Source organism: Oncorhynchus masou, chromosome 31 (genome assembly GCF_036934945.1).
Source record: "Oncorhynchus masou masou isolate Uvic2021 chromosome 31, UVic_Omas_1.1, whole genome shotgun sequence".
Classification (NCBI taxonomy): Eukaryota; Metazoa; Chordata; class Actinopteri; order Salmoniformes; family Salmonidae; genus Oncorhynchus; species Oncorhynchus masou.
In genome coordinates this window covers 70,422,111-70,435,893 of record NC_088242.1, presented here as the reverse complement: position 1 = coordinate 70,435,893, position 13,783 = coordinate 70,422,111, and the positions used below count along the sequence as shown (strand labels likewise).

At 40.3% G+C, this 13,783-nt stretch overlaps 1 protein-coding gene across 1 annotated transcript in view; it reads left to right on the top strand.

Annotated features, from left to right (window-relative positions):
- The window catches only part of LOC135524359 (RNA polymerase II elongation factor ELL2-like), a 49,497-nt gene extending 36,577 nt beyond the window's left edge, over positions 1-12,920 (top strand). The window contains exons 10-12 of the mRNA XM_064951823.1: positions 6,726-6,897; positions 7,026-7,070; positions 7,419-12,920. Coding sequence (XP_064807895.1) covers positions 6,726-6,897; positions 7,026-7,070; positions 7,419-7,529 — 328 coding nt within the window. The 3' untranslated portion in view covers positions 7,530-12,920. The remainder of the gene's footprint in view (positions 1-6,725; positions 6,898-7,025; positions 7,071-7,418) is intronic.
- Positions 12,921-13,783: the final 863 nt, after the last annotated feature.

The following is a 13,783-nucleotide window of genomic DNA, read 5'->3' as shown; positions in this document are numbered from 1 at the left end:
TCTAGGTTGATAAGTTATGTGAAACCCATTCATTTTCTAAACATGGTACAAGTGAAACCAGTATGTGGTCTCAGGTCTCAGTCTCGGGTTCTGTTTCTGCCATCTGTTGCTCCAATGTTTCTGTTTAATGGTATTACTACTTTAGTCACTTTTGTTGTGAAAGGAAAGTGATTTGTTCCAAAAGGTCTGGATTTGGCTTGAAAACATTCACATAAATAGTGGAACATTTTGAAGTTTTAAATGGTCTGTCAAATGTGCATTAATAGCGCAGCTTCACTGAGAATGACTTATAAAGATGAGGCGCAAGCGCGTACCGATAGGACGCATGGGGTGTGAGTAGCTATATGTTTATATGTTGAAACCAGACAAAGTTTAAATCAAGCCTCTAAAATCGATAAATGAACATATCCCCAAGCAACTGGGTGAGCGATCAGTGATGTACAAAAGCGACCCAATCAGCTGGTAAAGTGGCGCGGTGACACGAGTCCAACGAGCCATGGCTTCCCCGGAGGAAAAGATAAGGAGCAACTTGGAGATGCAGATGCGTGTAATGAACAGTTAAAGGATATCTAGGAAAACATGGCTAAAATGCTCTCAATGCACAACAAAACCAACTGCTACAATCTGTTATTACAAAATGAGATTAGCTCAAAAAGACAATAGATGCTTTCGTGTCAGTCACACACAAACAAGTTGCATGAACGGTCAAGACGACAAAATAAGCCTTTTGGAAACCAAGTTGCAGAATTCAGAAGATGAATTGGATGAAAGAACAAGTATTTTGTCCTCACTGGAAGATGAGGAAAAAGGAGACCTTTCCAGCTAAGTGGTCAAACTGGTATCAGAGGAACTGGATGTGAATCTATCACCAGAAGACAGAAGAATGCTAAAATACCCAATCATTGTAATCTACAACTTGTCAACTAGGATGAGAGAGACGAAGGAATACATTTCGATCAGACACTGGAGAAAAAGGGGATCAAGTCTCAGCTCTGCTTCCCAGTAGTGCTGTGGGTATCGAAGGCAACGCAAAGCATGGAATTCATAAGCGCCGGTGAATCCCTAGTCAAGCTACAAGAAACCTTCCCAGATGAAGAGGACAAAGTAGGAAAAAACAATGAGCACACTAGGCTACATACGGTGATGCCTAACACCAGCTTATCTTAAGTTGAGACAATATCCTTTCCCCCTCCCCCAATATAACCTATACTTTCTCCAAGTAATTGTTTTCCTCTGAGGTAACGACAGAAGTAGCCAATGCCAATGGGCTACATGGACACTGACAAGACAAGTCAAAAGGGAAAGTGTGGGTAAAGTGAAGGATGGTGAATAGGTGTGTGTGGGTAAAGTGAAGGATGGTGAATAGGTGTGTGTGGGTAAAGTGAAGGATGGTGAATAGGTATGTGTGGGTAAAGTGAAGGATGGTGAATAGGTGTGTGTGGGTAAAGTGAAGGATGGTGAATAGGTGTGTGTGGGTAAAGTGAAGGATGGTGAATAGGTGTGTGTGGGTAAAGTGAAGGATGGTGAATAGGTGTGTGTGGGTAAAGTGAAGGATGGTGAATAGGTGTGTGTGGGTAAAGTGAAGGATGGTGAATAGGTGTGTGTGTGTGTGGGTAAAGTGAAGGATGGTGAATAGGTGTGTGAAGGATGGTGAATAGGTGTGTGAAGGATGGTGAATAGGTGTGTGAAGGATGGTGAATAGGTGTGTGAAGGATGGTGAATAGGTGTGTGTGGGTAAAGTGAAGGATGGTGAATAGATGTGTGAAGGATGGTGAATAGGTGTGTGTGGATAAAGTGAAGGATGGTGAATAGGTGTGTGTGGGTAAAGTGAAGGATGGTGAATAGGTGTGTGTGTGTGTGTGGGTAAAGTGAAGTTTGGTGAATAGGTGTGTGAAGGATGGTGAATAGGTGTGTGAAGTATGGTGAATAGGTGTGTGAAGGATGGTGAATAGGCGTGTGAAGGATGGTGAATAGGTGTGTGTGTGTGTGTGGGGGTAAAGTGAAGAATTGTGAATAGGTGTGTGAAGGATGGTGAATAGGTGTGTGAAGGATGGTGAATAGGTGTGTGAAGGATGGTGAATAGGTGTGTGAAGGATGGTGAATAGGTGTGTGTGTGGGTAAAGTGAAGGATGGTGAATAGGTGTGTGTGTGTGTGGGTAAAGTGAAGGATGGTGAATAGGTGTGTGAATGATGGTGAATAGGTGTGTGAAGGATGGTGAATAGGAGTGTGTGGATAAAGTGAAGGATGGTGAATAGGTGTGTGTGGGTAAAGTGAAGGATGGTGAATAGGTGCGTGTGGGTAAAGTGAAGGATGGTGAATAGGTGCGTGTGGGTAAAGTGAAGGATGGTGAATAGGTGTGTGTGGGTAAAGCGAAGGATGGTGAATAGGTGTGTGTGTGTGTGTGGGAAAAGTGAGGGATGGTGAATAGGTGTGTGTGGGATGGTGAGTAGATATGGGAGAGAATGGGTGTGTGGATACATAGGATGGATGTTGTGTGGGAAATAATGAGAATGGATGAGTAAGTGGATTGGTGTTAGTGTGTCTGAGCAGTAGGAAGGGTGGGAAAGGTTGGGAGGTTGGTACAAGTTTGGCTTGGATGTGCAAGGGTGGGAGATAGGGAGGGACAAGCTTAGCTTGGGTGGGGTAAGGGGGGGAACTGGGAGGGGGAGTTGGAGAGGAATGGGCTTGGGAGAGAGTCGGAAGGATTTAACTATATTACAATGTAATTGGATTTTTTTTGTGACTTGCAAACCTGCTGTAAAATAAATAAGGGTTCTGGACAGATTAGGAGAGTATGTCGAGTTGTTGTTATTATTATTATTATTATTATAGCTAAGATTCAATGGTGGCTATTGGTGAGAGTGGAGAGGGGCTCTCTATCTGAGGAATTGGGACGAGGTGACTGGGAGGGCATCAGACAGACAGTTTTGTGTGGGGCCTCCACTCATCTCACTTCAGTCTCTTGGTGGACTCACTCTCCCCAAGTAGAGCACCATCATCCACTATACTTTCATTGAATTTACAAGGCAATACAAACTGACCACAATACTTAAGTGGTTGTCTTTCTCCAATATATAAATTACATAATCCACAGGTTTTTGGTACATTAGGAGATGAGTTGGAGCTTAAAATCCCTAAAAATAACACCTTTGCTTTGTTTTTTGTGTATTCTCTGTTAAATGTCTGCTCAGCCCACATGCCCACACAATCTACACTGTATTTGTAATATAATGACTATGTTCATATTATATTATTCATATTATGACTCTCCCATTCCATGGAATGCCCATGACCCTCATATGACATGTCATGTCTGCTAAAATGTTATCTGGTTCTTCAATGACCGACAGAACAGACAAGGCTAACTTTGATTTTATACAAGTAAAGACCAACAAAATCCAATTTATTACATGGAATGTGCACAGGCTCCATAATTTTTTTTAAGAAAAAGCATATGGTTCTTGAACACTTAAAGAGATTGTCAGCAGATGTGGCTTTCCTGCAAGAGTTTAAAAAAGAGTTCTATGAGAAATTGAATATTTAAAGAGGAGCTTGGTTGGAGAGGCCTATGCTGCCATCTACTGTAGCAATCAAATTCAATCACATTTATTTCTGAAACCCATTTTACATGACCAGATGTCACAGGGCTTATTTTGGTACTTTTACACCTTTTTTCTCCCCCATTTTTTGTGATATTCAATTGGTAGTTAGTCTTGTCACATCGCTGCAACTCTCGTACGGACTCGGGAGAGGCGAAGGTCGAGAGCCATGCTTCCTCCGAAACACGGCGCCGCCAAGCTGCACTGCTTCTTGACACACTGCTCACTTAACCCGGAAGCCAGTCCCACCAATGTGTCGGAGAAAACACTGTACAGCTGGTGATCGAAGCCAGCCCACCACAAGGAGTCGCTAGAGCACGATGGTACAAGGACAGCCCAGCTGGCCAAACCCTCCCCTAACCCAGACAACGCTGGGCCAATTGTGCTCCGCCTCATGGGTCTAACAGTCGTGGCCAGTTGCGACACAGTCCAGGACCGAACCCGGATCTGTAGTGATGCCTCAGTGTCTTAGACCACTGTGCCACTTGGGAGCCCAGAGATCATTAATGACCATTTTAAAAGCATCTATGAAAATGTGTATATATATCAAAATTAAACAACTTTTGGACTGATCCTACAGCCTACAACCCTGAAGCATTTATCAGAAGACAAAAAAGAATCACTCAAAACGAAGATCAGCCAAAATGAAATATTAGACACTATTAAAGTATTTGCGCGGAGAAAAGCATCAGGAATGGACGACTTTCCCATAGAATTCTATTTAACATTTTGGGACAAAGTAAAAGACTTTAAAAAACAACAACATATATATATTTTATTTATTTATTTATATAGTCAGTTAAGAACATTCTTATTTTACAATGACGGCCTACACCGGCCAAACCCTACACCGGCCAAACCCTCCCCTAACCCGGACGATGCTGGGCCAAATGTGCGCCACCCTATTTACACAAATGACAGCACACGTCACTCAATTCAGTGCTTTCTAGTTCTGTGTATCAAATAGTTATTTCAGTTATATCAAACCAGGAAAATCTGGAGAACCCCCTGCTGATTACAGACCCATACATTTTATAAATTGACAAAATAATAACAAAGCTCAAAAGCAGTACAATGGCAAAAGTATTATCAACCAAAGAGGGTATATAAAAGATTGACGCAAATTAAAGAACATGTTTAATACATGCATACAATACGCAAAAAAACAAGATCTAGATAGATCAATAATGGCTAGATTAATTGAATGGCCTTTCTATTCAAAACTTTGGTAACATTCAAGCTGAAAAATACATTTTTTATTAATTTATTTTCTCCCCAATTTTGTGGTATGCAATTGTTTAGTAGCTACTATCTTGTCTCATCGCTACAACTCCCGTACGGGCTCGGGAGAGACGAAGGTTGAAAGTCATGCGTCCTCCAAATACACAACCCATCCAAGCCGCACTGCTTCTTAACACAGTGCGCATCCTAACCCGGAAGCCAGCCGCACCAATGCGTCCGAGGAAACACCGTGCACCTGGTGTTGGTTAGCGCGCACTGCGCCTGGCCCGCCACAGGAGTCGCTGGTGCGCGATGAGACAAGGACATCCCTACCGGCCAAGCCCTCCCTAACCCGGACGACGCTAGGCCAATTGTGCATCGCCCCACGGACCTCCCGGTCGCGGACGGTTACGAAAGAGCCTGGGCGTGAACCCAGAGTCTGATGGCCCTTAACCACTGCGCCACCCGGGAGGCCTTGAAATAATACATTTAATAAAAAATGTATATGTCTTAAAGCAAAAATATACACAAATAATACATTATCTAATAAAATGTCTTTAGAAAGGGGCACATGACAGGGATGTCCTCTCTCCCCCCTCCTGTTCCCACTGGCAATTGAACCGATTGCAGAAAGAATTAAACAGGACACAAATGTAACAGGAATCAGTATTGGAAAACATGAATATAAACAAAACTTATTTGTAGATCTCCTGATATACCTGACCAATATTGAAAACTCAATGCCCGCTAGCTAAAAATATTTTCAGAATACTCGAAAATCTCAAGATATAAAATTAACATGGGAAAACCCCCCGAAATAATGGCAACTAAAAAAAATAACTCATGATCTACAGTAATCCTTTAACCACAAATTTAGGATGCTTATAAGTAACAACAAATGTATAAAGACTCAACCATATGAAAACAGATCTAATTAAATGGAACAATCTTCAGGTCGAATAACCCTCTTCAGAATGACATGGCTCCCAACGTTTGTATATTTATTCCCGGTAATGGCAATTACCCCACCGAAGACATTATTTTAAAATGTTTACTCGGTCATAACAGACTTGATACAGGCAAATACTACTCATAAAACAAAAAGGAAGGTTTTACATATTTCTAAGTCTGAGAGTGTTTTTACCTTTCAGACTTGGAATTGTATCAACTCGCCGCACAAGGTGTTTACTTGCGACCATATCGTTAAATGCACTAAAGAAGAGCAATGAGTACATATTGAAAATGCACATGTTTATCTTTTCACGTGTCTATTTCCAAAGGCTAAAGCTAAGAACTTTAATATCTTCCTAGTTAAGTACACTATAACAATATGGGGGGAAAAAACTTATTCTACAAGAGCCAATATCACTCCCTAAAAAAACAACTGTATGGAACAATCCTTGGATAGCTTTTCGTGCTGTTTTTTATTTTTATGTTTTGTGTTGAAAAAATAAATAAGAGTGACTTAGAAAACAAATGATCTAGGAGCGGCAGGTATCCTAGCAGTTAAGAGCGTAATCTAAAATTGACTAGGTATCGATGTCCCCGTGAGAAAGGCACTTAACCCTAATTGCTCCAGGGTCGCCATCTATAATGGGAGAGCCCTGGCCATGACCCCACTCTCTGAGGGTATCTCAAGGGGAGTGGGATATGCAAAAAAAACAAAAAACAAATGTCCAATTCACACGTGTATAATACACACTTGTATGTGAAATGGGACAAATGTAAGCACCTAATTATTAGTATCTGTCTTACATTTCTAAATCTCTATGAAATCATTGGGGAGTCATCGGCCATCACTCTTCTAATCTGCAGTGCCACCTTCTGGAAAGAACCATGAATGTTTCTATTTCCACGTTGGTTGTTGAAATGACAGCTCACAAGATGTTGGTCTCTCTTTCCAGAAAGTACAACACCATCACAGCCTCAGAACAGCGACAACAGTACAAGCATGATTTCTGTGCAGAGTACGATGAGTATAGGGCCCTGCACGACCAGATCGGTACCATCACTGAGATGTTTGTTCAGCTGGGTTCCAAGATAAACACTCTGCCCCCCGGTACACAGGAATACAAGGTATGAGCAAGGAACGGACATCACTTCCACTCACACAATACAAAACACTTCTGGTTAAACAGTTGAAGACCTGGTTTGATGTACTTTCAAGGACTTACTAAATGTCTTCTATTTTTCCACCCTTATAGCTCATGGAGGAGCAAATACTGCAGAAATACAGAAAGTATAAGAAAGTAAGTAACGCATGAGCAGGAAATATAATTTAATTATTGTATAGCCGGTCTTGTCTACTGTAACCTGTATGAATATCACAAATAACTTGAACTTATACCAGTGATATTAATCTTATTAGGATAAGCTCATCTTTTCCCATATACTCTTCACCCCTCTGCCTTCACATTGTCACAGTAATGCCAGCTATCTGACACCCCTCTGCCTTGACCATGTCACCGTAATGCCAGCTCTCTGACACCCCTCTGCCTTGACCATGTCACTGTAGTGCCAGCTCTCTGACACCCCTTTGCCTTGACCATGTCACCGTAATGCCAGCTCTCTGACACCCCTCTGCCTTGACTTTACAGAAGTTCCCTGGTTACCGGGAAGAGAAGAAGCGATGCGAGTATCTGCATCAGAAACTTTCTCACATCAAAGGTCTGATCCTGGACTATGACCGTACCCAGGCCCCTTCATAGTGACTGGCCTGCACCCTGCTGCCACAGGGTGTTACTGTATCAATGGACCAAAATTCTCCCCGTGGACCAAAAGACTGCCCAGCCAAGCCTGGGTCCTGGAGTGACCTGGAATCGCATATGAATCACACATTCACTTCACTCCTCCCAGTGTTGTTGGGAGAGAGGAGCGATGTTCTCTTATATGAAGTGGGCCAAGACCAGCAACTTGTGAGCAAATGAAACCCTTTAATGTTTTTGTTGTTGAGGGCGAGGGTTGTAATGACTGGGATTTGTTGTGGTGTATAAATCATAAGATGACACAATTTAAGCCAAATTCCTTTTTCTATCCATAATGCAAAATGTACATGAACTCTCCTGCCCAAATGCTTTTATCGTTTAGTCTGTTATCATGACTACACACAAAGGCATATTGGTTTGATGGTACAATCATAAGGACAGATAAGAACAAATGCTCTTCATACCCAGTCTTCTATCAATGCTATATTTAAGTACCCAGTACAATTTGTTGTTTGCTATTTCACTGAATGTATAGATGTAAAATAATGATATAAAGTCTTCATTCCTATAGAGAGGGTTGTAATCACTGGATTAAGATGAGGGAAAACTGGAAGATATTTTATGTTCTGTGGAAATATCTTAGACGTGACTTCGAGGCCATATCCCTGCCATTGTTGATGTCCCAGGCAGAATACAAAATGTAGACTATCTAAAAAAGGAGGTAGACTATGTATGCTGAACAGAAGCTATAAAGAGGAAGAATATTGTAACTGTAAAAAGGTAGGCGTGGCCTAAACATCAGCATTTCAGGTATTGATACATAGTTTTTTTTTAAACAATACAACATTACAAAGAAAAATACTGTACATGATTTGACCATTGGCTAAGTAATTAACAAAAAAACGTGTTTGGTAAATGCTCCAATTGGTCACACTCTAAAGTACACTTGAACTTGTTGTTCATTTCAATCAGTATTAGTAATGCTCTTCCATTGTGGAATACATTATTTGCATAGACTTTTTCTACTTTTCACATGATAAACCGAAAGCATCTACAACTATTGATAGTGTTAATCACTAGGACCTTTGAAACGTATATCTCATTCTATAACCATACTGTTTGTTACGTTACAGAATCATTTCACAAATGTTTTAAAGTGCTGTAGAGAAATACTGCCTCATAGGCCATATCCCTGCCATTGGTGATGTCCCAGGCAAAATACAAAATGTAGACCATCTAAAAAAGAAGGTAGACTATGTATGCTGAGCCGCTGAACAGCAGATATTAAGAGGAATATTGTAAAAAGGTAGGAGTGGCCTAAACATAATGTTCTGTGGAAATATCTTAGACATCTATGAACATGAACTTAACTGTTTGAGATGATAATTGATCTTTGTTAAAGTTAATGGTACAGTGCATGTCATTAATCGGACATGCCGGTCAAACATCCTATACATCTGCCTCTAACCCAAACTCCACATTCAGTCTGTGGTTCCTGTTGGCAGTAATTATGGCTTTCTGCTTCATCAAATATGGGCAAGGGGAATTGCCCCCTGAAATGTGTAGGTTAGAGGAAAGTGCCATCATTGTCATACAGTATACTCCCATATTTCTGTTTTAAAACACTATATCGTTACTGAAAGAACACTATTCTGAATAAGAAGAGCAATCAAGCACAATTAATAGAACATTTGTCAAGATTGTTGTGGCATTCTATTACCTACTTATCCTTTTAGAATAAATGGTTTTCATTGTTTGAGCCAGAATGCTCTGACCTTTGATGGTAATAAAGTTCATACAATATTAACAAATATTTTATTACCTCGATCAATAGTCCATTACATTTGTGAGACTGGTTGGAGTACCAGAGCATTTAACAGTACTTCCTGAAGCCCTTTTTATAAGCTTCTGCTTGTGAATGCATTCTCAGTCCAGCAAGAAACATAGGGTTGCGTCCATGCAGTGATTAAATGCAATGCCTTAAAGCTAGTTGTCTGCTGATTCCAACCGGATTCAGGGCCTCCTAAATAAGATTGTCCATCCTGTTGTTCAAAGATGAGATCTCACAGATCTATTTTCTGATGTGTGTGAACTTCTTCACTCTTGCTGTCGACACTGCTTTGTAGGACAATACTGTGCTAACCAGTGGCATTTCATTGTGTTGCTGTAGCAGTTCACTAGATTTCACCTCCACAAACAATATAGATTGCCAAGATAGGACAGTTTTATTTTCCGTTTGAAACTGTGAATGTTCCATTCCAACATATGGATGTTGGAGTAAATGCCTTCAACAAACTGGACCACATTAACTTAGCCTCTCTGGATGTATCATCACCTGGGATTTCATACAGTTCATTATCTGTGGCTTGTAGAGAGCTATATTACTTACATGCATACATGATTGCAGTACCAGTCAAAAGTTTGGACACACTTACTCATTCCAGGGTTTGTCTTTATTTTTACTATAGTCTACATTGTAGAATAGTGAATACATCAAAACTATGAAATAACACATGGAATCATGTAATAACCAAAAAAAGTGTTAAACAAATCAAAATATATTTGAGATCCTTCAAAGTAACCACCCTTTGCCTTGATGACAGATTTGCACAGTCTTGGCATTCTCTCAACCAACTGCATGAAGTAATCACCTGGAATGCATTTCAGTTAACAGGTGTGCCTTGTTAAAATATAATTTGGAATTTCTTTCCTTGTTAATGTGTTTGAGCCAATCAGTTGTGTTGTGACAAGTTAGGTGTGGTATACAGAAGATAGCCCTATTTGTTAAAAGATCAAGTCCATATTATGGCAAGAAAAGCTCAAATAAGCAAAGAGAAATGACAATCCAACATTACTTTAAGACATGAAGGTCAGTCAATTCTGAAAATGTCTTCAAGTGCAGTCGCAAAACCATCAAGCACTATGATGAGACTGGCTCTCATGAGGACTGCGACAGGCAAGGAAGACCCAGAGTTACTTCCGCTACAGAGGATAAGTTCATTAATTACCAGCCTCAGACACTGCAGCCCAAATAAATGCTTCACCGTAACAAATACATCTCAACATCAACTGTTCAGAGTAGACTGTGTGAATCAGGCCTTCATGATCGATTGCTGCAAAGAAACCACTATTAAAGGACACCAAGGAAGTGTGGGGGTGCTTTGCTGGTGACACTGTCAGTGATTTATTTAGAATTCAAGGCACACTTAACCAGAATGGCTACCACTACTACATAATTCTGCATTGAATAGCCATCCCATCTGGTTTGCGCTTAGTGGGACTATCATTTGTTTTTCAACAGGACAATGACCCAACACACCTCCAGACTGTGTAAGGGCTATTTGGCCAAGGAGGGTGATGAAGTGCTGCATTAGATGTCCTGGCCTCCACAATCACCCAACCTCAACCCTATTGAGATGGTTTGGGATGAGTTGGACCGCAGAGTGAAGGAAAAGCAGCCAACAAGTGCTCAGCATAAGTGGGAAATGCTTCCAAGACTTTTTGAAAAGCATTCCAGGTGAAGCTGGTTGAGAGAATGCCAAGAGTGTGCAAAGCTGTCATCAAGGCGAAGGGTGGCTACTTTGAAGAATCTAAAATATATTTTGATTTAACACATGATTCCATGTGTTATTTCATAGTTTTGATGTCTTCACTATTATTCTACAATGTAGAAAATAGTAAAAAATAAAAATCCTTGAATGAGCAGCTGTCTAAACTTTTAACTGGTACTGTGTGTGTGTTTTATATATATATATATTTCAGATACAGTGACTACTCTTAAAAGCAGTATTGAAGTTGATGTGACTGTCAGTGTACACAATCTTGCTACTTAATTGCTGTCTTAAGATGGGTGTAAATGGGAAGATAAAGTTCATTTTTGCCTTAACATACCCATCACACAATTCCATGTCTCTGATATGAATTTTCCATACTTTTTATCTGCACATACACATTTCAGGATCATGTATTTTAGTTCACTTATTTTTTAGGTTTAAGAAAATTCTGAATTTAAGTTCATGGATGTTTTCAATATTACGTTATGTCAGAGCATTGTTTTGTGTTAGAATACAATGTATATGTATTCCTTCTCTACCATGTGAGTCCTTAGTCTTACTAACATCGATGAGTCACAGCTCGCTGTGTAGTCACGTGGGTCACATCAGCCAGGTTAATGAGTCAACATTACAGAGTGATTGACATTTTAAAGGCAATGTTCCAGAGTTAGTGCAGACTAGTTATGGTAATCGCTGCATATGTCGTCTCTATTAGAAATGACCTTTACATTTCTGTAATGCAGCCTATAATGCTTCAGCGTTAGATTGAATAGAGCCCCTCATCCTTTTGTGTTTGTCATAGGTTAATTTCTGTTCATTTCCCTCATCCAAATGAGTGGTCTGTGGATCTTTTTGATAATCATGAATAGAGTAGAAAAAATTGTTATTGTGTTAAGGGCCTTTTCTCATCCAGTACAATTCTGCACCACTGTCACAAACTACCTGGTTCAAGAGCTATATAGTATAAGTGTCTATGTGAAAGGTCTGTCAGAAGTGCTTGACTCGACCAGATTCATCACTGACATGTAAATGTCAGATTTCTTCTGTCACAGTTTGGTTTAGTTTTTAATGTTAAATTCTAAATGTCCTAAATGAAATGTATGCTACTGTGGTATTCTGGAAAGCACATGATCAGATATGAGACCAGCATATATACCACTGTCTCTGTGTCCAGTATTGGACTGAGCAATAGAGGCTGGTCATCTGAATAAGTGCTAATTGTGATATATGCAGGAGTTAGCTAGGTGCCTTCTAATAGGAAACTCTGAGTCACATTGGTGTTTACATAATGTTCTTCTCTTTCATAATTGATATTATTGCATAACATGCAGTTGAAATCAAATGTATGCACTCAAATTATTGGTCCCCAAATTGTATTTTTCATGTGTGGGCCTACAACTTCGTGGCTAAAGGTCCTTTTAAAAACTGTTATGACACCCACAATGTTCTCTTGAAATTTCATCTGAATACTGCTTACAAATCAAACAACTCTTAAGATTATTTTAAGGTAATTGTCTTGCTTTTGCTGGTGCGTTTACTTTGTTGATATTGGTAAATTAAACGTCTCAAAAGAAATGTGAAATGAAATCTCGTCCAGTATGTCACTGCAGTCTACCTATGAGAATATTTGTGGAACTATTTATTGCTTTTAATGTTTTCTTTTTTTGGTTCCTCCTTTGCACACTTTTCTCAGTCTATAAGGCAGACGAGAAGCCTCTCCTTGGAAAAAGGGAAATGGAATATATATTTTTGCAATTTTCTGTGGGAGGGGATGCTTTATCACCTCCTGTTCCTACATGTATTGTCTCTAAAAACAAAGAATAAAGCTTTTCATCAAGAATTGAGTTAAAATTCTTCTTTCCCTAAGGTGGCGACATTGCCGCACGTTTATTGGAATTCCTTGCATCACAAACTGATATTATCGACAGCCTACATCCTAAATATTGACTGTACATCACACAATTCTCTACTTTAGTCAAAATGTCAATTATAAACTCAGCAAAAAAAGAAACATCCATTTTTCAGGACCCGGTCTTTCAAAAATAATTTGTAAAAATCCAAATGACTTCACAGATCTTCACTGTAAAGGGTTGAAAGACTTTCCCATGATTGTTCAATGAACCATAAACAATTAGTGAACGTGCACCTGTGGAATGGTCGTTAAGAAACTAACAGCTTACAGACGGTAGGCAATTAAGGTCACCGTTATGAAAACTCAGGACACTAAAGAGGCCTTTCTACTGATTCTGAAAATCCCTAAAAGAAGATGCCCAGGGTCCCTGCTCATATGCGTGAACGTGCCTTAGGCATGCTGCAAGGAGGCATGAGGACTGCAGATGTGGCCAGGGCAATAAATTGCAATGTCTGTACTGTGAGACGCCTAAGACTGCGCTACAGAGAGACAGGATGGACAGCTGATCATCCTCGCAGTGGCAGATCACGTGTAACAACACCTGCACAGGATCGGAACATCACACCTGCAGGACAGATACAGGATGGCAACAACTGCCCGAGTTACACCAGGTACGCACAATCCCTCCATGCTCAGATTGTCTGCAATAGGCTGAGAGAGGCTGGACTGAGGGCTTGTAGGTCTGTTGTAAAGCAGGTCCTCACCAGACATCACCGGCAACAACGTCGCATATGGGCACAAACCCACCATCGCTGGACCAGATAGGACTGGCAAAAAAGTGCTCTTCACTG